At 38.3% G+C, this 26,207-nt stretch overlaps 1 protein-coding gene across 4 annotated transcripts in view; it reads right to left on the bottom strand.

Annotated features, from left to right (window-relative positions):
• USP24 (ubiquitin specific peptidase 24) overlaps positions 1-26,207 on the bottom strand; it is a 60,750-nt gene that overhangs the window by 17,840 nt on the left and 16,703 nt on the right. For 3 of the 4 annotated variants that reach the window (XR_013775246.1, XM_079313474.1, XM_079313475.1), the window contains exons 7-42: positions 25,605-25,670; positions 24,032-24,097; positions 23,156-23,230; positions 22,285-22,443; positions 21,100-21,214; positions 20,490-20,593; positions 19,252-19,359; positions 18,688-18,783; positions 18,441-18,602; positions 17,165-17,209; positions 16,488-16,595; positions 15,733-15,882; positions 14,959-15,090; positions 14,368-14,479; positions 14,110-14,186; positions 13,110-13,250; positions 12,904-12,957; positions 12,607-12,722; positions 11,841-11,907; positions 11,579-11,689; positions 11,106-11,204; positions 10,857-11,027; positions 10,249-10,334; positions 10,026-10,119; positions 9,627-9,782; positions 7,427-7,524; positions 6,593-6,688; positions 6,211-6,439; positions 5,252-5,411; positions 4,818-4,973; positions 4,202-4,272; positions 3,305-3,465; positions 2,893-2,954; positions 2,367-2,558; positions 1,999-2,116; positions 546-690 (exon numbers count right to left, since the gene is read on the bottom strand). Coding sequence is in view for 3 of the 4 variants with exons in the window: in XM_079313474.1 (XP_079169600.1) it covers positions 546-690; positions 1,999-2,116; positions 2,367-2,558; positions 2,893-2,954; positions 3,305-3,465; positions 4,202-4,272; positions 4,818-4,973; positions 5,252-5,411; positions 6,211-6,439; positions 6,593-6,688; positions 7,427-7,524; positions 9,627-9,782; positions 10,026-10,119; positions 10,249-10,334; positions 10,857-11,027; positions 11,106-11,204; positions 11,579-11,689; positions 11,841-11,907; positions 12,607-12,722; positions 12,904-12,957; positions 13,110-13,250; positions 14,110-14,186; positions 14,368-14,479; positions 14,959-15,090; positions 15,733-15,882; positions 16,488-16,595; positions 17,165-17,209; positions 18,441-18,602; positions 18,688-18,783; positions 19,252-19,359; positions 20,490-20,593; positions 21,100-21,214; positions 22,285-22,443; positions 23,156-23,230; positions 24,032-24,097; positions 25,605-25,670 (4,158 nt within the window). In the remaining variant the exon portion in view is untranslated. The remainder of the gene's footprint in view (positions 1-545; positions 691-1,998; positions 2,117-2,366; positions 2,559-2,892; positions 2,955-3,304; positions 3,466-4,201; positions 4,273-4,817; positions 4,974-5,251; positions 5,412-6,210; positions 6,440-6,592; positions 6,689-7,426; positions 7,525-9,626; positions 9,783-10,025; positions 10,120-10,248; positions 10,335-10,856; positions 11,028-11,105; positions 11,205-11,578; positions 11,690-11,840; positions 11,908-12,606; positions 12,723-12,903; positions 12,958-13,109; positions 13,251-14,109; positions 14,187-14,367; positions 14,480-14,958; positions 15,091-15,732; positions 15,883-16,487; positions 16,596-17,164; positions 17,210-18,440; positions 18,603-18,687; positions 18,784-19,251; positions 19,360-20,489; positions 20,594-21,099; positions 21,215-22,284; positions 22,444-23,155; positions 23,231-24,031; positions 24,098-25,604; positions 25,671-26,207) is intronic. The other variant, XM_079313476.1, reaches the window with a different exon arrangement.

Here is a 26,207-nt window from a genome sequence, read left to right as displayed (position 1 = left end):
TCACTGTCCCAGGCTGCTCCAAGCCCTGCCCAACCTGGCCTTGGACACTTCCAAGGATGGGGCAGCCACAGCTGCTCTGGGCAACCTGTGCCAGGGCATCTCCATCCTCACAAGGATTCTTCCTAATATGTAACCTAAAACTACTTTCTTTCAGTTTAAAACCATTCCCCCTTGTATATGAGCTGTTAAGAGCAATTTAATGGAGAATCAGGAATATAAATTCTGAAAAACTGCAAGACCACTGTATATGGTCATTTAAATATTTAACACGTTGCACAACACTGTTGAAAATGGCCTAAAATGTAATAGCAAATAAAATTTGTGATACTTAGGAAATACTTCTTCCTTATTCAGACAATAACAGACAAAGACACACTGGAGTATCTCCTTCTGAGGAAGAACAGATGTATCTGCATTTACCCTTAGCTGCATTGTGGCATTTTAAATTGAAGACCATGGAAATCTCATGAATGAAGCAACAAAATAAACCATGCAGAGCACTCCAAACTATGCTAACACAAATAAAAAAAAGGCTTCTTGCTTACATCAAACTCCTTGGTGAGTGCAGGGTCACACTGGTGGTGCATAGAAAGCAGCTCCTTTGTAATAAGCTGAAGATTGGAGGGTGAGCTATCAGCCAGCATTACCAGCACTTCATAAGCAGCTAATCTGCTGTCTGCTGTACTGCACCTGCAAAGAAAACCACATCTGAGAGCTACTGCCTAGATGACTCAATTATTTCTAATTCCAGAAAGCTGTATTACTCAGAACAAGCAACAATTAATGTTCTAAAGAACACTTTGAGTGATTAAACACTCCTGAGGGACTGCAAAGTGCTTTTTTTTTTTCTTTCTTGGGGCAGGAGAATGGGGAAGAATCCAATGAGAAGAGTAGCAAAAGGAATACTACTTCAAACAAGGCTTCTTTGCTGACATGGATACACTTCCAGCATTCAGCAGCAAGGAAAAGTAGGAGCTCTAAAAGAATGGGTTGCATGTCTGAGGACAAACAGACACTCTCCATCATGTAACATTGACAAAATGACTTTTTTACAGGGAGGGAAGATTGAGAAGAGCTAGACCAGACAACATCCTTGCTACAGAAGATGAGTTCAGACCTGAGCTAAAGACCAGTACAAGACCCTCCCAACTCAGCTCTTTTCAGGGGTCATTCAACACAGCAGCCCTTTCTTCTGAAGGTCAAAGAAAAAGGCTTTACTTCATTTACAACAAAAGAGCTTGGAATGAAATGCAGTGCAGCTGAAATGCAGTGGAGCAAAGCTGGAGCAAAGCACTAAGGTGGATCAAGTCCCACTCATTTCAGGGGTTGTTAAATGATCCACTGGAACCTTCTTTTGGGTTTGTGGAAAGGCAGTGAGGATATGCCTGATTTAACACCAACTACTCAGTACAACACAAACAATGCAGCTGCATTAGCTCAGAACTCCACATGAGCTAATTTACACCCATCCCTTCAGATGTTGTATAGCCATAACAGCTGTGACAGGAAGAGGAAAGCCCACTCTTTTTTCTCCAGTTCATCTATTCTGGGCTATATCAGCTTTCTCAGGTGCAAGGAGACTTGCTTGGTGTTAGTTTTTTTTACAAAATAGGCAGGGAGAAGGGGAAAAAAGTAGTGGAACTTTTGAAATTCTCTTTTACAAGGAGCTTGGGAAGTTAATTTCCTGCTCCAATTTAGCCAACTTCCCAAGCAGTAATGAGCTAAAGGAATATTCTTTGGACTCATGAAATCAGCACTAAGCTGTGCCTGAAGTTCATCATTGATCTAACAAAGCACAGACTTTGAAGTTCAGAAATACAAGGATACTGGATCACACAAAAAAATATAAAATGCTATTTGGGCATTTATGTAGGAAATGTAGAAAATTGGAGAGAAATGCTCCACTGCTGGTATTAAATCCTATTGCCTGTAGGATTTAATATTGACATTCATGACATTCAAGACAAAACTCAACATAAAAAAAATAAGAATTTTTACTTTGGATGGAAGTCTTGCTGACTGATTGCAGCACTGCCTGCTGGGGAATGGCTGTTCAGAATAATCCTGGATGCTCGGAACAGGAAATCATCCAACAATGGCTTAATCAAAGATGAACCTGAAACAGCAATCCACATCTACTGTTAAATACTTACATTACCACTGCAAATGCCAAAAAAAGGTGTTTCATAACAACAAAATCACTTCATGGCACCACATCAACAAATGTTCTATCAAATATTAAAGGTACTGCCAAAATCAGTCCTTAGAGCTCTGTATCGCTTCTACTGATGTCTTCACACAGCTGTCTAATCATGTCTTAATGCAGAATTCACACCAGTCTAGTCAATTTAAAGAGGAATACTCACCAACCATTTCCTTCTCTGCCCCACAGAGTGAAAGGAGAGTCTTGATGAGCCTGAGGTGTCCTGCTAACAGGATGTTATCAGCCTCACTAGTCTCACACTCTGCAGTTCGGTTGGGCTCAAAGTTGTCCAGCCAAGTGATCTCATCTTCCAGCATGGCAGCTGGGCTTATCTTCAGCTGCTCCATTTCTGATGCTGCAAGGAAAAAAAGAGCACAGTAAAAAATCAGCAGCTTTGGAAATGCAGAATATAAATACAAAGAATTTCAAACAGTTTGGTAATGGTCTAGTTTTTCCCCCATGTGTATCAAGTAAACCTTACACCAGGAACTCAGGTCACTTTCCAGAAGGAATGAACTGTCCTGCAGCTCCCCATTGCCAAGAACACTAGAATACAGGCAGGCCACTCTGAGTTCAAGGTGCAGTAACCCCTTTCTGCAGGCAATTCTTAATCTTTTCTACAGAAAGATGTAGAATAAGCTTGGAAGCTGTCATCAGAATGACTGAATCAGGTGTCTGCACATACTTACATGTCAGGTCATCCAGTAATTGACATCTCAGGTCAAAATATTCTGTACACTGGGACAAAAGTCTGCAACAGGTATAAATAGAAGAAAGGTATATTTAAAACCATAAACTTTTCTGTAGCCAGTTGTCTTGAAAGTCTGTGTGTTCTGTCCATCTAACCCAAAGCAGCACAACCATCTAGGTGTGCTTTAAAAAAACATTCCTTCCTAGCAGCTACTTCTGAATGCTAGGAGTCATATTTAATCCTCATTTCTTCCCTCACCTCATAGCAATTCTAGTTATCAGTTGACAACAGTGCAACAACAGACTTTAACTTCAGTTGCTCCTCTATAAATTGCAGGATGTCTAATGCTTCCAATGCTCATTTCAAAATATGTCAGATTTACTTCCTCAATAAATACCCATGTGACTCACCTCTGGTTGATTCCTCTCATGATGCTGGTTGGTGACCAAAGAGGCAGCTGGGCCCCAAGAACAACACTCAGGAGGAACTGGTTTGGTTTTTGTACATCTGGGTGAGCTGATGTGTCTGTCTGGCTAAGGGTGTACAACTGGTCACAGGCAACGCGACGAATCTGCAACAGTGTCAAACACCAGCAGTTACTCAAAGGTTGCAAAAAAATCCCCACACTCCTGTTATGTTAGAAATCTAACAGAAAAAAATGGACATTGCAATAGTGCAAACCAAGCTATGAGTTCTGCACTCATCAGCTAGGATTTCTAGAAATTTAACAAACCCTGTTCATCCCTGAGTGAAAACCTCTGATAAACACAAATTATAAATATAGATAAAGGGGAAAGATGCAATGACTTCATGCAGAATAGATGACGTGTGATGAAAACAAGTAAGCATAAAAGTCAATAGATTTTAGAATATACAAGATAATCTTAAATAAAAAAGAATGAATTTTAGGAGGATTCCGACACCTGGAATAAATTTTCAGAAGTTCAGAAGAATCCATTAAATTTTACCCAAACCAAAGTTACTTGAAACTTTCACTAAAGTACTAGTTTTACAGAATTTGTGTCATCAAAATGAGACCATTTTTCTTTAGACTAGTCACAGCACAGTCCTGTGCATCTCATGGATGAAGCAAGCCTAGAAAATGTAATACTACAGCATTTTCTATCAACCCATCACCAGATCCTGGAATTACTAACAATTAGACAAAGGTTATTTATTCAAATAGTAATCTTGCAATAAACAATACTTGCAATAAACAATTTTATGAAAACTATTTTATATGAAATTATCAAAACATACACATTTCAGAAGGAGCATTTAGAAAGTTTTCAGTGGAAGAACCTCACCTCAGCACTTGGTGATCCAAGCAGAATATCAATGATGAAATCAGCAACACAAGGCAAATTGTAAAAAGATCCTGCAACAGAAAAGTACCAGGTTAGCTTATTAAAAATATTATTTTAAAATAAGTCAGTTACAGTCTAGCACTAAAATATCACAGGACCAAGAGGACATCAATACAAAAAAGTAGTAAAGGCTAATTCCTGCTCTCCTTCCCTCACCAGGGGCTGCCACCATGATATAAAAGCATTTTCCTTGCCTTTCTGTACCACCAGTGCTTACACTTCCTGTACACAAAGACTCAAGTACTAAAAAGGAGCTATGCAAACAGCAGCACTTAGAGAATTACAGACTTCAAAGGCAGTGCAAGTATTTATATTCTGGCAGTAAGTCAGCTTTCCCAGAATATTTCACCAAGGCATAGCACTACATGCCTTATTTCAGTGCTGGAAAAAAAAATCTATGTAATTTTTAATGAAATGTTGTGTTTTTAGCTTGAGCAGTCTCAGCTAACAAAGCTACAAGTTTCTCTCTCTTTTTTTTTGTATTCAACTGTATCCAAAAGCTTCCTCCCAGCTGGCTTACACTCCAAATAGTGAATAATCCAATTTTCTTCCATACCTAGCTGCTGACTACGTAGCTGAAGGCAGGTTACCAGGAGAGACAAGGCTTCCCCAGCAATGAGAGCATCTTTGGTGGACACAGACTGCTGCCTCACACAGATCCCAGCATGCAGTGCCGTGGGCTCCCCTTCGCTTCCTGAACTGCAGTTACTTCCTGAATTAAAAAAAAAAAAACAGAATAAGTGCTCAAATTCATTAAAATTTACTCAGATGTTTTCAGCTTTTGGTCAATTCTCTGCAATTTAAAAACTTTTCTGAATGTATGATGAATGTACACAAATTTGCTCAGATTTTTTGTGATTTAATTATATAGTGTCCCAAGCTGGACGACACCCAAGAGGATGAAAATCCAATGAATTCAGCTCCAAGCTCCTAAAGTGTTAAGATTAAACCAAATGCTTTTAGATTGGTTTAGGGACACAGTTAACCCACCTGAGCTGCTAAGTCTGTTTCTAATCCCAGCAGGAAAGAGAGTGTTGCTCTCTTTGATGGGCTGACTGCTTCCCACGAGGTCCAGGCGTCCTGCAGCAGCAGCCCAGGAGAGGCGCATGAAACAAGCCACTGTGGAGGTGAAATCATTCACCTCCATGGTCTGCAGGAGCAAGAAACAGAGTCATTCCTGTGATAGTCACCAATCTTTGTGTATCTGCTGAGGAATGGATCTTCTGGATCGTGTCAAACTGATATTTACATTTGTTTTCTCCTCTCTTCTCTACACAGATTCAGGATCTTTGCTCCCAATGAGAGATTAGTATTGTTATCTTAGGAGAAGTAATTAATTTTTAAATCCTCCACCAGGATAGATGCCCTTGACACCTATCTGGAGGCAGGCATGTTGATTTCAATTGTTCAATCCATTTGGGAAGCACTGCCCAACAACCTAACACAGCATACTTGACACATTAACTATGAGGTTTCTTTCAACTGGACTCAATGGGCTTTCAAATAACATTTTCTTAAGGTACTGAAAATAAAAAAATTCCTTTTTCTCCACAGTACTGTCAAGCAAATTTAATTCTTAACGAGATATTTGAAAAAAACATCTTGTCCAATTCTTTCTAATTCAAAGTATCATGGATTATAAAGCCAAAAGATCAAGCAGGAACCTTCTCCTTTAAATTAACAGGAGTAAGATCTTAAGAGTTAAGCATGACTGAAGATAAACCACAAGTAAGATTATTGTGTACATCTATTCCTTGTAAGCACTTTTGGAGTACTGCTGTCCTTTGGAGTGCCAAAATAATTTATGAGAATATGTTAAAATTCAGAGGCAGTAATGGTCAAGATTTATAGAGGCTCAACAAGACAAAAACCTGTGCCAAAGACTGATTCAAAATCTCTGAGTTATACAGCTGTCACTGCTGCATCAAAACCATCCAACACCTCCTTACTTGTATGGCAACTCTGGCAGCTGGGATGATTTCTTCCACCCTGATGGAGGATCTGTCAGACACAGAGAGCTGGCGGTAGGAGGACTTCTCAGGAGTCCCACAGATGGACATCTGCCTGCTGGCCTGCCGGCTGACGTTGCGGAAGGGCCGCGAGGACAGAGCTTCCAGCCCATCCTTCATGAAATCCTCATCCAGCAGCGTGGGCATGGTCTGCCCAACCAGCAAGAACCTGCAATCACAGAGTCAAAACATCAGCTTTGTATTTGAAAGCTTGTAGAGTGAATGGAATACAAGTCAAAGTAGTAATTAATCTTAAATGTTAAAAGATGCAAGTTAAAAGGCAAGAAAGCAGCACTTTCTCTAATGAGAAGCAATTACATACCTTGCAAGCTGCAGGCAGATGGAATAGACTCCTTGTCTTGTTTCATAGTCCACCTCTGATGGGATGGAATCTCTCTGCATCACATTCACCACCAAACTTAAAAACAAATTGATAAGACAGACTCCATTTGGAAATGTTTCACATTAGGAGAGCTGCAATTAATTTGACTCTATCTTTCCTTCCTCCTATTCACTCAGCCAAGTCCCAGTTTGAACTGACTTCTTTGGAAGCCAACATCCTCATTTCCCCCTTTTATACCTACAGATGAAAGCTTTCTGCTCCTGCTGGAAAATGCTTCAGGATCTTTTGGGCAGAGGAGTGTCATGGATAGAATTATTAAGAGCAAAGTGTCCTTGATGAATCTTACACTATCAGTATTGCCAGGTCTTCCAAACCACTCAGACTGAACCTCAACTCTTATCTGAAGTCTGACTTTTCAAGACTGGAATTACAAATTTAATTTGGTTCTCACTGCATGACCTATGCTTTGCTTAAAATGTCCACTGGTGTCTACACAGAAGAGGTGCAATGTAAACACTTGCAAATTTGGATTTAAACACTTCAATGTCAAAAACTATCCAAATATCAAGTACTTTAGTACAAGCCACATTTCAGAAGCTTATTTGTGCCTAACTTGATTTTGAGGTTTAACACTATGTACTCTGTTAAATATGACAGCTACTGGACAGTGGTAGAGGAGCCTTGGGTGGATTTTTTTCTCTGAAAAAGAAGCTGACAGGTGTATTAGTGTGCTACAGTGCGGAAATAGGAAACCACATACAACTTCTAACTAAATGAAGTACTACAAATTGAGTCAAGGTTTTGAAATCTAACCTCAAACCTCCTGCTCTGAGGAAGTTTTCACAGAAAGACTTGGCACAGTTTCTTGCCATTTCATCATCTGCAGTTGGCATCAGCTTGGAGCTCAGCACCTACAATAATAAATAAGCAGAATAAACTACCACCCCTCTTAATGATCTTTACCTGTTGAAGTGTGAAAGTGTAACAGAAAAAAAAAATCCACTACAAATGAAGCAATTAATAATACACTTACACAAAACTGCAGTCAGTAAGAGAAATCTCATATATTCAATAAATCTCAAATACTTAGAACAACTATGGCAACTACAGATGTTTATTCTGAATCAAAGGGCATTTTTTTTCTCACTGCAGTTTACATGTTAAGGGAATGGATGAAATACATGGAATGTCATCTTCTGGTTCACTTGGTGCTTCTTAGGAGCCCAAACTCTTCTTGGTTCTGGATTTTCAATTCACAGTACCCCATAAAATATGCTACAGATGACTTACTTCCTAATTCACACCTTCTGAAATGTAATTGTACTACTATTATTCTGGTGTTTCTTTGTAAAATATTGCTCAGGTAATTCTAGAGGCCTTATGAACATCACCACTCTCTCATCCCTCCTGTTTTAAATCAGCACTAAACTTCAGAGTGTAAATACCTCAGAAACATGGCTAGAAGGAAGTCTGTGGTCTCTGTGGGTCAGTTCTCATTTATGATTATAATCCATTTCACTTCACATAAAAATAGCCCAACACCCAAACAAACAAACCCACCAAAAAACCCCCAGCAAAAACCCCAAACCCAACAACCAAAAAAACCCTGGCCCCTCCCAAAATCCCAGAAAACTTCATTGATATTATTTGCTGTATTGAAAAGTCTCCTTGGCATGTACAGCCAACAATGCTGCAAACAAAATACATCTCTTCTTGTTCACAGATCAGAAAAATGTTTTACAGAGTTCCAGGCATGAAATCTGATAATTCCCTGGACATCTGCAACATTCAATTTTCATCTCTTTCATATGTTTTGCAAATTTCCTGTGCACATTTTTTTCAGAAAGCAGTTCAGACTGGTTCCCATATTTTCACCAGATCACCAGCTGAGGGGATAAAAGAACACATATTCCTTTTCCTGAGAGAAACCATCTTCCAATTGGCTTGACTGGAGTTGAGGAACAAGTCCACTCATATAATCTACACATGTAATCCAATTTATTTCTTCTCATCTCTTGCCAGAAAAGCAAGCAATTTATTACTTGCTTTTATTATTTTCTCTGGCACAGAAGCAGCAGATAACTGTCCCATCCTACTGCAATGTAACCTGTCAGTTCAACACAACACCCTGAACCATTTGCTTTGAGTTGTAGAACTTGTCAACATATTCTGAAGACATAATCAAGTATCTTTCACTCCAGCTGTACAGAAAAGGGGGAATCCTAAGGCAGGAGTGTGATAAACAGTGTAGGAAGATGAAGAGCTAACATTAGACTGTGGAAACCTAAAGGGAAGCAACTATGAGAAAATTCCTACAGTAATCTTGGCATACACCATGAAAGAAAGAGAATAATTTTGTCTAATGTTCTGTAAGCAGTTGGCAGTTGGTCCTCCAACCTCAAGCTGCTCAAATCACATTTGTCATGGACAGTGGGACCTGCAAGTACAACTAACCACTGAGCTTTTAGTGTGCAGGTTACAGTGTCCTACCAACAACACCAGCTGAACTCCTGTAATCCTTAAAATCCATTCACTGAACTCTAGGAAAGAATATTTACAGGGCCCAATAGAGCATTTTGGCTAAAGAATTTAGGAGAATGCTTAGGGGTAAAGAAGTTCTATGTATTCATCTCTTTTCTTTTATATGTACTTTTATATATATATATACACACACACTAAAACCTGCATATTCAGAGATCTAGAGATTCAGGCAGGAATTTTATCTAAACAATAAGAATTGGATGTTTCTTTGCTCCTCTCCACTTACTTCAGAATACTTCTTCCACCTTGCAAATTAGACAAAGAGAGGCCTGGTTTCTCATTTAAGTCCCTGAAAGGGAACTTTCTGTCCCTTCATTCTGTGTAAAATTTACCAGATGCATAAAAGCAGCCTGTGTCACAATATTTGTACTTTTCATAATGACCCCATCACAGTGGACTCCTGCCAAAAAATCTGGAAATATTTAACTCTTACTGCTCAAAAACACAGAAAAAAGCAAATTTGTTTTCTTACCTCTAAATTATAGAGCACTCTGAATGTGGACATGCCTGGAGCAAAAGATCTGAAAAGACTTTCTAATATTGAACTGGCACTGGGCTGATGTTGGTGTTTTGAAGACAAGGATGGGGATTTTGAAGACTGAGAACTGGATTCTGAAAGCAGTGTTTTCTAGGAGGAAAAAGCCATATTAGAAATATTTTGAGACTCCTGTGTTTAGCTGTAATTGGGAATACATTTCTTGCAACTCTCTCACCTCTGGCTGCTTGGAAATAATGAACACTGACTTAACATGAATGTTATTTTGCTTTAGTTTCAAAACCTCTGTATATAATAATCTGACAGAGAATTAAAGGAACCTAGTAGTAAAATACTCTTTGTGTAGCTCACCATGATCAATTATTTAATCCATACCTTCCTTCCCAGGGAATCAAGCTGATCAAGAGCCTCCTGAATAGCTGGGTCAGTGGGAATCAGGAGCAGGAGTTTCCTCACTCGCAGTGTTATCCTGAAAAGAAATCAGAAGTTACATGTACAAAACAAGGGCTCAGCCACACTGCACATAGTGTGCAGTGAGCATTCAAACCGGGCACTGTGAGCAATTCTTTAATACTCAGCAACCATTTAATCAGCTTACCTTGGCTCCTCCAGGTTGGCAAGCTGGTAAAGCATATCAAACACGTTACACACCAGAGCCATGACCACCCCAGGGAGGGATTTCTCCTGAGAATTAAGCAGAAATACAAATGTCTTTTTCTCCCTTCTCTGTCACATGTAACTTTAACATTTACATCATTCCATTCTCCTTTTAACAGTCAATTTTTGAAGTCAGCTGTTATGACAAGCAAAATACAAAGCAGACCAGGAGTGATCTGAACATGCCAGTTGATGCTTCTTAGTTTACTTTCATACTGCAGCTTTATTAGTAGTGAAAATGTGGAAATCTCTACCCTCAACAAATACAATCTCAAAATTAAACTAGATGGATCCTATTTGTTTAAAAGACCCTGTGAAGATAAATAAACACTAAGCAGGCTACCACAGGTGACAGAGTAGAGATTATAAAGTCCAGCCTGCATGCACAAGGCAGTTGTGTATTTAGATTATTTGTTTCAATTGCAGTTTAAAAGCAAAACCAGATTACTGAAGATTGGAAGATCTTACTGGAGCTCCTACTCTCTTCCCCCATCTATCCCTGCTTCAGGAAAAATCTGAGGGAAGGCTTCAGGTCATATTATGCTGTACCTGTTCCATTGCATAGGATGAACTAAATACACTGCTGCTGTTGCTGGAACTGGTTGAGGAATCTGCAGAAGTCCCTGATGGAGTCCCACTTCCTGATGTTTTTACTGTAAGGATTTGCTCATCAGAGAAGCCCAGCTGGTGGAGTAGTTTCTGATCTTTGTTTACTGTTAGCTGCAAGAAAAAAAAGTAATGCTTAGTTCTGGAAAAGACTATTTTATAAAGAATGGGAATTCTTTGTAGTTAACATACCAGGCTGTCATTGGCAAATATCTGTATATTTTCCACAGGTGAATTCAACATCTTTGCTATCTTCCACCTGACGCTTCCTACAGTTTCATTGCTATGAGCCTGTGAAATAAACAACACTGGTTCAGTAAGTCTGCTTGAGCAGTAAGTGCCAAGAAAAAATCTTCTGGAAGACTCTTCCTGTATAGGGTGGTAAAAGTATTGTTCATAAGAGTAACAGGATAGGACAGAGCAGAAATGATCCAACACTCACAGTGAGCAATAAACTTATTTTTCCCATTCTGGAATTCATTAATGATCAAAATAATTTGGTCCACGGACACTTCCATATATATTTTTAACATTTTCAAGAACAGCTTTCAAAATTACATAAATCTTTATAACCATCTTACTGTTTTCAGTCCAGGCATAAAACCCACCAAGAGTGGCTACACAACCAACAGTCCATGGCACACACACAAGCTGGGCACACCTACCTCTATGGTGAAGGTATCTTTGGTAGACTCATATGTAACATTAAGGGTTAAAAGATGTCCATGGAAAGAGGCACCATGAGGTAGAATAGTTCGGGGAACAGAGTAAAGGTCCTGCAGGAAGAGAAGGATGACAGTAAATATCTTGAAAACAGACATTTCTGTGATGGTAACTACAGCTGCATGTTTAAATAACTTGGAGTGTTTCTGATAAAACTGGAAGTTGTGTTCTTAGCCTTGCCTAGTAGGAAATTACACATCTTACCTCTATTGTTATCACATAACGCTCTGCCAACAGCAGCAGTCTCTCAATTATTACAAGTTTAGTTGACCTAAAGATAAACATTGAAAACAAGAGTAACTTGTCTGGCAGATCCATTTCCAACACCCACGGGTAACCACCATGAATTGTCTGGTTTTGAAGGTACCTCCTTAAACTTGGAGTTAATTCAGCAGAAATGAACTAGGAAAACAGGCCAAGAGGTTCATGTTGTACTGCTTGAGATGTTGCCAGCTTCAGAGGAAGATTCATGTTTCTATAAGTCCCACCCTAAGTTCCTTTATTTAAGTTACATGTATTCAGGTATGACTAAATTAAGCTCGAGGTTGAAAAAACAACCTTTTCTCTCCTAATTTAAGAAGGACCACACCCAAATCCCACTGCCTCAGAAAAATTACATGATTAACAGGGTGGTAATAACCTGTGGGGTTTTTTGTTTTGGTTAGTTGGTTTTGGTTTTTTGGGGGGCTGGAGGCAGGGTGTTTTTTTGATTTTTATTAGTTGTTTTGGGGTTTTTTAATGTCTATTTGGCTTCGATTTTCTTTGTTTCCTTGCTGTTTTTTTTTTTTAAACACAGGTTTTTCAAAATCTCTGGAACTCCTATTGCATAGCAATTGGAATACTCAACTGAGGAACCACCAGAATGTACAACTACCAATTACCAAGAATTTTAATTAGCACTCGAAATCTTGTGGGAAGCAGCTGGGAGCAAATGCCTAGTGCCATATTTCTTCCTTGAGGGGCTGCCTACCTGTAAGGAGACTGCACTGATGTTGCCACTGTAGGCATGGCAGTTGCTGTAAGCATTTTTGTAGCTCTTGTGACAGCGTGTGTTAATGTTGGACCACCAAGAGCAGAGCTGGCTGCCTGCAACACAGAGCACAGCAAGGGACAGTCAGGATGTCCTGGAAAGCTCAGAGGACAAAAAATATTTGTGGAAAGAAATTTTTTTTTTCTGTAAATAGAATCATCATAGACAAGTATTCTTATTCTAAGATACAGAACCAAAAGGATGTAGGCACGAAAATAATTAAAATTTGTCTTTTACCTCTAATCGTGTATAGCAATCAGCAATGAATTTCTTGTGCAGTGATACTGAATCCTAAAGATAAAATGTACAAATTAATTAGAATTTACACTAAAATCATGGGAATTACACAAACTGACAGAACCAAACAAATCACACAGCTGAACATGCAGAGTATCAAGACTTCATGAATGTCAAAGCACATTTATGTACAAATATATGCCTACCTTTTTCAATCTGGGAGTTAGATTAATATAGCTATAATTTATTATCAGTTGAATAGCTTCATTGGCAATTTCTTCATCTGGTGACTCCATTGCAATCTTCCAAATGAAATCCATTCCTATTAATTCCAGTTTTTCTACGCTCTACACAAGAAAGAACAACAGTAAAACATGACTGAATTTCTTATACAGTAGTGACTTGACCACAGGGGCAAAAGTGTTGGAAAGGCACCTTCTGATTACAAATTAAAAATTTTCTTTTCCAACATGCTGCCAAACTTTGGCACTCTGCAAAGTTAAACCAACTGCTGCACATTTGTGCATTTATACAAGAAAAAAAAAACTGCTTACTGGTGGATAAATAAGTTCCAAAGAACAATCTCAGTCAAGCCAACTGAAAAATTAAAAAATTTAAAAGCATGAAGAAATTTAATCTAGAATGGAATTTGTTTCAAAAAAGTCAATATGATAACTAACCACACAATAAACCATCACAAAACCTGCTGTGATACTTGGCAAAAAATTCTGCATTTGAAGTAAGTTCTCTGTGATAATGATCTAAAATGCCTGTGGAAAACTACTTAACACATAACCATTAATTTAACAAAACCACTGAAGGATCAGACTTAAAAATTATAGTAGGCTTGAATTTAAATATGATAAGTTTAACTCCCATGCAAAGAAGAAAAACAAAAAATAATTTGAATGGAGTTTCTCTGCTAGGAAGAAGAAAAAATTGCACACTAGAATTCATAGTTTAGTCATTTCTCCTGCAAAGTTTTACAAGCTACAAATCAGCTTCCAGCAGTCAATTGTTGAATTTGAACTGTTGAAATTGTCAAAGTTTGAGCTTCAGAATTTAACAAGGTTAATGCTACAAGGACAATCTGGTCATTAATACAAACATGACCATGTCAAACTACACAATCCTTGTCTCAACCTTCTCCTGTCCCTAAGAGGACACAGGGAGGACACAGGGATGAACTTGCCAGAACACACTCACCAGTTGAGTTCCTTGCCTCTTCAGTCGATGGTCACACAGGTTCACATTTTCAAAGAATGTCTTAAATAAACTAAAACCTGAGAGTGGAAAAAAGTAATCAAATACAGGAGATGATCTTTTCCCTCTATAACTAATAAAGATCAAAATGATAGACCCACTGATTTATAGAACTGGTTAATGCTTGATTTAAAGGCTTAGGAAGGAAATTTCTGGTATATAGTTCAATCCCAAATCTATTCACCAAATCCATTTTCTCACCATTCATAGTAATTTCATATGATTCCAGTTTAAGAATTTTCTCCTTGAAGAGCTGTTGCTGCACATCACTCTCCAGATCATGCTGCCCTTTTGTAAACCACTCAAAGCACATCTGTGAATGAAAAGCAGACAATTTTTACCCCACTGTCACATCAAATATTTTAGTTTTATACAGCAAACCATATCAGATACCACAGTAACTCATCTTGCACAAGTTTTATCTACAGCAAGAGGTTCAAAACCCCATAAGGGTAACCTCACAGGTTATGGAGGCTGCATTGCAGCTCAAGGGTACTTCATAGCCATCTTTCACCCAAATAATGCTGAATGTCTCTTGTATCTGCACCAACCTCCATGTACCCCTTTCCAAACCAGCATCTCCAACTGATCTCTCAGCCAACGTCCCTCTCCCAGTCAAATTTAATGTTAAAAGAGCATCCTGGCCATAAGTGAACTCCTAACAGTGCCTACACCAAGCATAAAATGCATGACTACTCACACTCCACATGTCTCAACAAACACACATGCTGCTCCTGATCCATTAAAATTCCTTCTGCAACCACAGAAACCAACTTTTCAAGTTTTTCTTACCTCTCGATCCAGCTCACAAACATCTTGGCCAGTTACAAGGCATTCCCAGATCTCCCTGGCACGATTCCAGCCCAAATAAAGAGTGGCTTCTTGCAGAAAAAATGCCAAAAATTTTAGATGTGCCTCCAAATACTGAGAAAGAGGAAACAAAAATTCAAGCTTTTCTTTCTGAAACAAGAACTCTGAGCGTTCTTTTTTTTGCATATTTAGTTGTTAAAAAACAGTACACTTTGAAAAGCCTGGAAACAGAAACTGTTTGTGAGTCTTATTTCTATTTTAAACATACTTTGTGGCTACCTTTCTAAAAACAAACACTGAAGTCCCCTTGGATTTGCTCTTACTTTGCTGGTGGTGATATTTCACACTAAGTCAAAACTAGCATGGAAAAAATAATTATCAAAGCATTAACAACAAACTGTTACTTGTGTATGTGGCTTCTAGGTACTGATCAGCAAATCTGTTGCAGGTATTAAGAGCTTCACAACACATTCAAGGGTTATCACCTCTACCAGGAACAGAAGCTGGTGAAGAAGCTGGAAGCAGCACAGGCTTGGCAGCAACAGATTCTAGGATGGGGAGATCTACACTTCACCTGGTAAAGATTTTGCTAAGGAACTCATGCTTATACAGCTTTCCTCTATATAACAACAAAGTACAACAAAGCTTCATAGATAAGTAGTAAAACTTGTAAAAAAATAAGAACTAGAAATAAAATCTAGAGTAATTATTCACCAGTGAATTTCAAAAATGAAAGAAGGTGAAGAAATTCAGTACCTCCCTGTAAGTGTATCGTCCATCCACCAGTGTTGCTCCCACCAGCCCTCCTGGGCCTGCCACAGATGCAGCCAAACGGTGACAGGATATCAAGCTTCCTGTCACCAACTTCACTATTTCAAAGTTTTTCTTTAAATCTTGAATAATGCTCTTGGCAATAGAATAAAAGAGAAAAAGATGTTTTTAAAGTAATAGTTAAGCAGAGTTGTATATAGCAATATGCACTTTTACAGACACACATCTCTTACCAGAAGGAGTCCCTCAAAGTCAGCTCTTCCCTTTCCAAGCACCCAACCCCCTGATGTTGGTGTTTTCAGCATGTGCTGAAACACAAGTGCTGCAGATTGCAATGCCCCACAACTCCACACAGCCACTTTATAGCACACATAACTGCTGGTAATTTAGTCTGTTTTCCAAGAGTCAATGTCAATTCAATTACAAAGCAGTTGGTCTAAACATTAGCCATTGTTTGTTTCTTAACAGAAACATGCCTGTTAATTATTCTACAAAAAGCTGAGAATAAAATAAATTAGTCCTGACACAGCAAACAGATTTATACATACACAAACACACATTCACAAAGGGACAGCACAGACCTCTACTCCAACAGTTCATTTATGCTACATCACTAAAACTACTTTGAAAATCGTTTATTAGCTAATTTCTTGATTTTTTTTCTAAATTCAAACTTCCATGTTTGGCAGAGCTACACACACAACAAAGGCTTGAAAAATCTTGTCAGCACATAGCCTTACCTTATCTTGCTTTTGGTAAGTTTGCTTAATAAATGAACGTGTGATTTCATGGAGCTGACGCAAGGCTGGCACCACCCACACAAACTGAGGATTATTGTGCTGGGACGACTGGCAGCAGGAAAGGGAAAAACAATTACACATGTGGTACATGCTCAACAACAGATTCACTTTCCTCTCAGACTCCTAGAAGCCTACTGTTGTTAATGCTGCTGCTTCAAAACAACAGCTACAACCTCTGCTGGCTTCAGTACTTGTTCCTGCTCCCTTTTCAAACACTCAAAGTGCCCTTCTTCACTTTCTACAAGAAGTCCCTTAAAACACACCAAAAATATGCCATTTTGCTATCCCTATTATTAAGCCCAAAGTACCAGCTCCTTGCTAGAGAACATGCAAATTAAGTAGCCAAAAAGAACTCAGTTGCACCAAGGAGAGATGATAACCACCACCTTCCTCAATTATGGGAGATTAAGCAGGTCTAAATTGTATAAAAGGGCAAATCCAGTCAAATGATGTTACTTACTGCTAAAGCAAGAGCAACAGAAGAAAGAATTTCAAATACTACTGAGGCTTAAGAGACAAGAAATTTCTGATTGGTGCTGCAAGCAGCTTCCTGATAGGAAGCAAAGGATACTTAAGCTGCATTTTGAAATAGATCCTACAAAGAATAACCCTCCTACCTCATTTTTAGAACTGCTCATCACTTTTCTGGGAGGCTTCATTTTCTGTAAAGTTTGACCACACAGACCAGTACTGAGGTTGCTTGTTCAGAGAAGTGATGTCTGGTTTAAATACTGACCAACACCCAAATACCACCTACACACTCAGAGAGGCTGAAGGAACCTGCCCATAACAGAATGCTCTCCACTGAAGACTCCCTCACAAATTTGAGAAAGCTGCCTTAGCATTTCATTCCCTCCCAGTTCATGTATTCTTTTCCCTAATGAAGGGAAATAAGAACACCATGTATTTTAGATGTCTGCTGTATGCTTACCCCAATCCCTTCTAGTTTACAATTACAGCTTTTGTTAGTGTTTCCCACAGCAGCACCTCTGTAAAAGCCCTTGCCAGAATATAATGAAAAGCAATGAGATTAGGAAAGCATCAGAGAAGATCCAAAAGGAAAAAAAACAAACTCTGTAACTTTCATAGACATTGAGAACCCAAGATTTGAAATTCATATTCATGAACACACACACAGAAGTGTGATCACTATCAAGACCCAACATACTATACCTCCTGAACATCTAAAACCTCTACAGATGCTGCAACACAGACAAAACCTAATTTATCATGAAAGAAATGAACAAAAAAAGTACAAGCCTTTTTCCTTATTTACAGCATACTTCAGGCTGAAAAAAAAAAGAAGACAGGAACATTCCTGAAGGCTTCAAGAAAAACTGCCTGCTATGTGAACAGTGCAGGAGAAAATATATGCAGTCTTTTAAGCCATGCACATCTCTGCTGCTGCCAGGAAACAGTACAGGCAGCTTTGGGAATGGCTTCTTTATGTTACAGGAAGAGTTAAGTATTTTACTAAAATACAAAGCTACTATGATTGAAATACTGATTTGCATTTTGAGACTTAATGGTCATGCCAGAACACATGCTTTACTCAAAAAAAAACTAATCTAGGCTTTCACATGAAAGGGACAGTTAAAATACTGACATACCTTTAAAGTGGTTCCATTTGCAAATTCTAACCTTGGGCCCATCCTGGTAGTTTCCCATAAACTGATCACTCCTTGTGCTGAAAATTTGCTTAAAACAAAGGCAAGAGACTTACTATGAGTCTCATGATCAACAAAGTGGCTCACACAAAGCCTACCCCTCTCGAGGACTCCCCAAGGTAAGAACTTACAGATGGGACACACAATTTGTGCATCTTGAAAAGAAAAGGGCAACACTGAGGCTAGATAAGATCTCATTTTGGAAAAGATAAAATAATAAACCAACCCTCTTAATATCCTCTATGCATTTGATGATGTAGCTCCTTTTGATTGCCTCTTTCACTGCATAAGCATCACTGAGGATTGTCAGGTGTTCCTCCAAGGCCTGCTGGATAAGACTACACGGTAACGTTGGAAGATGAGCCAGATCCCAAAGTACCTCCAGAACCTGGAGGAAGAAGGGCAAGGATAGTCAGGACCTACCAATTCTACATTTAATAAATCAAAAATCCCCAGGAAAACCATCCACTTGCCTTGCCAGTGGTTGTTTCCACTCGTGCTTCTCGGCCAATGCGCCCAATGAGGCTCAGCAGCTTCTGCCTCACTCGGTCACTCTCTGTCTCCCAGCTCTGGACAGCAAAGAAATCAAATCAGAGAAACTCTGTCAGGCTGTTACATCTCAAGTGTACATAAAAATATAATCCACAATTGCTTTACTGCAGGAAAATCAAAATACAAACAAGTGTGTTTCCACCATAAGTATTTTCTTATTTCTGTTGCTGTGAGTTACAGTACTAGTTTGCTCAACTCTTTTTCAAATATTAGTAGGGATTAAATATAAAAATGAAATCTCACTTTAAATCCCTTAGGACAGGCTACCTAATGCACTTAAAATCCAAGTCAATTAGCAAGACAGTAGCAGATTAGGCTTCTGAGTTAACATTAAAGTTAGTAGTAAAATTGTTTTTTTAATAGAAATTTTACATTTATATAGAAAATATAAGTGTATTCAAGACATTTGCCTTTCAGTAGGCAGGATGCACAGTACATCTTGTCAATTCTTTTCCTAAGGAATGTAAATTCATGTGAAAACTCACCTTTTGGATTAGAACAAATAAGTGATTGAGCTGATCAGAGCTAAACTTCACAGCAGCTGCAGCAATAATGGTATGTATGTTCTCAATCACAGTGGAGGATTGTCCTGACTGAAAAGGAGGAAAACACAAGAAGGTAGATATTTAACCCAAACAAGCAAGAGAAAAACCTTCATGTAAGCATTATCCTACTACTCATACTGAAGAGTGAGAATAGCAGCTTTTGATGTGGTAGAAACACAAGTTCAGAGCAAATTTTCTGTGCTCCTCATTTCCCTGGCTGAGAAATTTTTGGAAGTAATTCTAAAGCAGGAAACTACAAGTCTGCCATCATTAGAGCAGCTTCAAGCTGCTGCAGTGGCAGCAGTACAAACATCACCTTTTCTATTGCATGGTGAGGTTCACGTTTGTGGTGTTGAATCTTTGAAACTCTTCCAGGCTTTACTCAAAAATGAGCAACACAAGATCTCCTCCCACACGGATGGGAGCACCATGGTAACAACAGCCAGAGAGGGGGAGGAAGTACTGCTTTTTATTAAAGAATAAAAGTGAGGGAGCTAGAATCACATTTCAACTCTGCTAAGCATTAAAGACTTGCTACCATGCCACACAAACTGCAGACCTGACAGTACTCAATGAGTTTAGTCTAAAATATCAACATTTGCACAGAGAAGAAAACCATTTCCTGCAGTGGAAGATCAGTTTGTTGTCAAAGTTTCCAAGTGTCATTTGCATAAACACTCAAACCACCTTCCCCACACAGTAATAAGTTGAATATTCTTGAAGTGAAGGCCAAAACATGACTTGTCAGTCAATTTTATGTCTGTACAGGAAGGTAAATGGAATTCATACAGTTGGAGCTCACTCTCTTTAAAGTCACACTCTGACTTTTGAATCCATACCTCCAGTCACAAACATTAATATCCTAGTTTGGTCTAGACAAATATTCTTGTCACCTGCTTCAGGCTGACAACCTCTTATGCCAAGTCAAATACTTTTGCACTCTCTTAACACCTGTTGCAAAGAACTCAACTTCAACACAGGATTTAACAGCTGTGATATAAGAAATTGCCAGAACAATTGATTTTATATGTTAAAAGAAGAAGCAGAAGGAATTGATTACATTAATTAATCTGCTAAAATCTAATAGAGATGTATAGATTATTTTTTAAAATCCCTTCATTGGAATGTTTGCTTTTGTAAGACAGTCTAAAAGAACCTGCCTAGTATTGATTGCTTACCTGAATTCTCCAAATTTTAGTCAGCTCATCTAAAGATAATTTACTGCCCAGCAGTTCAATAATTCCCTTTATACGATCACAGTATTGTGCTTGGTCTATATTACCTGTAAATAAAGAAAGGCAACTCAATGAATATATTTCAAACAGTATTAGAAACATTAAATTAATATAAAATAACTAATTCTTTTAAAAGGGAGAACAAAGCTACCTCCATTTGGAAACTCTACTGTTACAGACAAGTATCAGTACAAAGAACAAGAACAAGGCTGTTTCCATTTTTATTTTGTTTTGCTTCATACATCTGATAGCACACCTACAGAATGTTATTACTTGGGGAGAAAAACATCTCTTTTCTCTGTTTTTTTAGAGGCTAACAATATACAAACTGAGAGTAAAAAACCCAGGTACAGCAGAAGACATCTGCACAGGTGTCAAACAGAGGACAAGATGATAGTTACAGATTTTGCAGTATTTTACTTTATTTTGGAGACAACAAAAACCTTGAACTTTGGTTAATAGTGCTCATTAAAATGTATTGGAAAGGAGAGATGAGATTTTTAAATTTAAGTAAATCAAAGAATTTGCCAAAAGGCTTTGTGAGAGTTCTTACCTTCCAGAGCAATTGACAGGACTGAATTCTCCACCAGCCAATTTAGCAGTCGGTCTGTGTCTATTGCATTCTTCACTGACTTGGACACAGTGCTATCTTCTATTAATTTTGTTACCTAAAAATTGCAAAATGTAAGATTTTAACAAAAAATTCCCACCTGCATCTCACACACACACACAGAGTGAAATCTATTCAAAAAGGCTCATGATGAAGCTTAAGTGTGAATCCTGAAATATTTTGAGTACAGAAAGTGTTTGGAATTTTTTGGGTTGGTTGTTTTTTGCGGGGTGTTGCTTTTTAAATTGTTTTTGTTTTTTACTAAGCCATTTAAAGGCAAATTCCTAACCAGAAATACTATGTCATCAGTCTCTGATGCAGAAGAATCTTATTCCCATTCTGACATAGAAAAGCTGGCCTGTGCTGCCAGGTATTTTTCTACAGATAAGTCAGAAGTAGGTTATCTCAGGCTTCTGCTTGTTACACTCAAATCAGTGTCCTACTTTTTATCCAATACTGAACTGATACAGGCTCCTCACTCGAGGGAGAAAAAGCACATTTATGCTAAAATCTTCAAAAGCTGCACTTTTATAAATTCACCACGGATACACAGCATTTATGATTAAGAACCAAACAGCAATGAGATTTAACATCTCAATATTCTCATAAGTAGAGATGGAAAAAAGCAGAAAAGATGGATTCTGAAACACTACAGTGTCCACACACAATTGTAATAAGAACACAATATAAAATACTACAAATATGTAGTGCAATGACCTGATGTGAGTGGACTAACATTGAGATAGGTTTAAGTCCCATTAAAGGAGAAAAATGGGATACACTACAGGATGCTCAGGATTATCCCAGAGTGAATATTCAATGAATAGCACAGACCACTACTTATAAATCAACCTAAAATTGCATTTGTTAGAACAGTACACTTCTCAAACTGTGTCTTAAAGAGGCCTTGAAGTGGCTACTAATACTAGAAACAATTCCTGTCATATTAACTTGTTCTGATGTTAATTTTGAACCGAGCTTCTGCTAAGGCAACATAACTTACAGGGAAATATTACGCCATCTCTTTTTTTAAGGCTGTGGTTTCTGTGGCTTATTAACAACCCATCCTACCTAAACACATGCTCTTGTGCACACACACACACACACACAGACAAAAAGCCAACCTACTTCTTTGAGAGAATTCATCTTTGCACTGAAGTGGGGGGATTTCAACATGCGCAGCAGAATGTCCAGCCGCAAGTCATCGACCGCCGTGACCAGGTCAGGCTGGAAGCGCATGCACAGCAGTTTGATCCCAGACAGGAGCTCAGGGATACTCACCAGTCTCTGTTTGAAACAAAACAACAAAAAAGGGACAATCAGAGGCATTGGTGTTTTTGTTATTCTGCTATAGATGTTAGTGAGTCACGAAGTGACCAAACAGAGACTGTTTGATCAGAATACAGTAGCTGGTACATCTGAAAGTATTACTTGTACAGTAGAAATTTTAATATAATGAAACCTTTGATAGAAGCTTCAGATTTGGGAAATTGCTCTCCTTTGGTTCAACAGCCTATGACTACTTACTTGTTTAAAATTAACAGTTTATAACTAAGCAAAAAGTCAAGACAATTTAAGAGAACTGAATGTCAAATTCAGGGTAATGCAGGAAGTAGCCACAAGTTACGCAGACACTTTACTATCAAATTCTCAGAAGCAAACTGCTAATGCAACAGTAATATGAATTTAACAGACTGCAAGACAGTAAATGCCTTTGAGACAGAGAAGTGAGCATTCAGCAAGCTGCAAAAGGGACCAACAAAACCAAAAATTTGATAGCAACAGTGGCAAAATATTTTAAAAAGGGTCATAAACCAGATATTTACGGAAATGAGTATTGAATGGAATTGTGTAAATGCATTTTCATTATGTCATTCAGTCAGAATTCAGAACAGGCTGTACTCTTGCCAGTGAGAAGAAAGCTATTCTAGTTTACACTGACAGCATTTCCAAGACACGCAGGAAGTTCTTCCTAAATATTTAATATGTAAAACATTACCTTGTCTTTCAAGTCCTTCTCTTCTACATTCTGTACATATTTAATCATTTTATGAATGACTGGATCCAGCATGGGCTAAAGAATGTGAGAAAAGGCATGACAATCATTTTCATGTTTCCTGAAATCAACTGAATTACTCAAAAGACTGCAGCAAAAGGAAATACTTAGCTGAAAGCTCACTATTACCTCAGAGATAAAGCAACACCTACAACAAAGATAAAACTATCCTGCTAGCTATGTCCAGGGAAAAAAAAGCAATTAGAGTAAGAACCCATTTCAGACCACTGTAATGCAGGTTTGCAAAAAGAGACAGACCAATTGCCCTCTATAAACACATCAGATATTAGGTGCATATGCCTCTCTTATTCCCAGGGCTTCTAAATTACATCCTCTGCTATTAAAGTCTTTCAGTCACTTAAGTCAACAGTTTTGGGTGGTGAGGGCAGGAGTGAAGCCTGGAGTACATTTGCACATACAAAGAGATCCTGGTGAATTTTTTTCCAGTACTACAATTTTTTGCAGTGTAAACTCTCATATCCATGTGCTTGATCTCAGGCAAAAAATTAAACTAAAAGCAAAATTCATCCTTCAGGCTGGATTCTTTTCCCACATGGTTTCTACTGCTGAAGCTTACTAATGGCAGTGGTAAAGCTTCTCACTGCTGCAGATGTAGATACATGATTACAGATGACTGCTTGGAAAATGACTCTGAACATTGTCTGAGCCCTCTATTCATCACTTCAGGATGCTCAAAATGTTCTTGTACTTTCTGAAACGTGAGGTTTGAAGGCTTTTCAAATTAGTCACCAGTTTCACATCAACACAGATGGAAATTAATTTTCAGTCTTCTTACAAGTCATAACAAAGATATTTTACCTGTACTACAGAAGAGTTAAGATATTCTGCACAAACTCCAAATGGTTGAACTAATGCAGAGATTGCCTGAAAGAAAGACAGCAAGTATTTAGGTGCATATTTAAGAAATCTTTTCATAGTTAGCAATCTATAGCTTAAAAGGAAAATGAAGGTGAACAAGTATTATTTATATCATATATTTCCAGTTATTTGCTATGCTTGTTTTTGGTGTGCAACTCCTTTATAACAACACATGGTTGAAGAAAGATTTACTCTATGGCACACAGTAGAGTATGTGCTATATATTATACATGGCATACAGTATGTGTTATATATTTTTATCTGAAATAAAATATGCCTTCCCAGTTTTCACTAATCTTGGTCCTCTCATCACTCTGTTCAGTGTTCTCTGACGGATCCTGCTTCAGTCACAGAAATAAACAGACAGAAAGGAACATGTCACATTTTGCTTGCTCTCTACAGCAATCAGAAGTGTGAATGCAAAATTTAAGGTTAAAGCCATATGGCAAATTTCTTTCCCAAAGCAATACGTGGGAGAAAGCTTTTGTAAATGTGTCATATACATGTCAAGATCTCTTCAATGCATGATTTTTAAAGTGGGATCTATCATCAAGAAATTAAATGTATAAAGGCATTTGTTTGCCAATAAATAATATCAAAATCAGGTTTTTTTTCACACTGGATCAAGAACTGTAGAACAGAGTGTACAGCAGTGCAATCCGAGGCCCAAATTAAGTGGCACTGACCCAGATTTCCTTCCTAAGCAAGCAGTTATTAATCATTAAACAAAATCAAGTCAAAGTTTCTATTACAGAACTGGCATGTAAATCAAGGTTTTTCATATTTTTCTGTCAAGCTCACATATGAACCTATCTCTATATAAAGCAGAAAATATCAATACCCCAAGAAAAGAAGCTGAATTCCCTCCAAGTGGCATGTCACTGAAAATAGACTGATTTTATACTGGGGAACAAGGTTTCAGATGACAGCCTCCCTTTAGCCTCCTCATTCTCCAAAGCTTGAAAGAATTGGAAGTCTCCTGAATATAGGTTAGGAAGCTAAAACTAACTAAGTCAGACTTCATCATCAAAAATAGTCTAGCTCTATTGAACCAGTCAGTTTTAAGACACTGCTCCTGAAAAGTTGTTGAGTATTAGACACTGTCTGTCTTCCTAAGGATTTTTTTTCCTTGAACAGTGATTTCTGTAATAAATGACAGAAGTCAATTAACTTGCAGCTAAATGCAGCTATGGGTGCAGTAAACAGAAAACCAGGGACATACTGGTGAACATACAATGAAACTATTTGGATTGATGTCTAACCAGAAGGCTGAATGCTAGCAGAAAGGTACACTAATTTCTCCTCTTTTCTGTGAAGTCTTAATTGCTCTTCAGTCAGGATTCTTATGTACAGCCTCATTTGACCTCCAGCCTGACAGCACTTCTCCAGGGCTCTGTGGGAGTGTTACTCTGGTACCAAAGAAAAGGTAAAAGCACTGCCAAAAGGGACACTGGGGTTCTACACAAAGGGTAAAATGGAAAGGGAGAAGTCTCATGTCAGAAGATGGACTTACCCCAAGTTCAATATCTTCAGAATTGAGTTTGGACTGTATTGCTGAAAATCCACCCAACTCTGCAAACTGAAATAAAATAATCAGTATTACACAATGAACTACAGTATTTTATTCTTTAAATAAGAGATTATAGAAAATACTCCACTGACAGTTCCTGAGATGCCAACAAATGTCCTTTACCATGAAATATCCCACCCCAAAAAAAGCTGTATATTTTCATGGGAATTCAGGGGTGCATTGGGGAATACAATACAGTTATACATGGTAGCAGGGTCTAAGCATTATGCTAGAAACTCTGCCTTGAGTAAAAATGGACATAGGGAAGAAAGGTAGACCTCAAACAGCAACAGCTGACTGGTCTGGCCCTTTTGCTTGGGGGACCTTTGATTGAAGCCTCAGCTGGGCTCCCAAATTCCTCTAGTCATAGATACCACATTAGGGTAAAGGTGCTCAAAACACAAGGCAGCAACTGAGCAAGCTATACTTTACAAGGCAGGATTAAAATCTCTATTTTTTTGGTGGTTGTCAGAAAAGTGAGGAATGAAAAAACCAAGTCAGGGCAAGATGAAGGGAGGAGAAGAAATTATCTCTGCAGACCAATGA

This window comes from Erithacus rubecula, assembly GCF_903797595.1.
Source record: "Erithacus rubecula genome assembly, chromosome: 10".
Classification (NCBI taxonomy): Eukaryota; Metazoa; Chordata; class Aves; order Passeriformes; family Muscicapidae; genus Erithacus; species Erithacus rubecula.
This window is presented reverse-complemented; position numbering and strand designations above follow the sequence as displayed.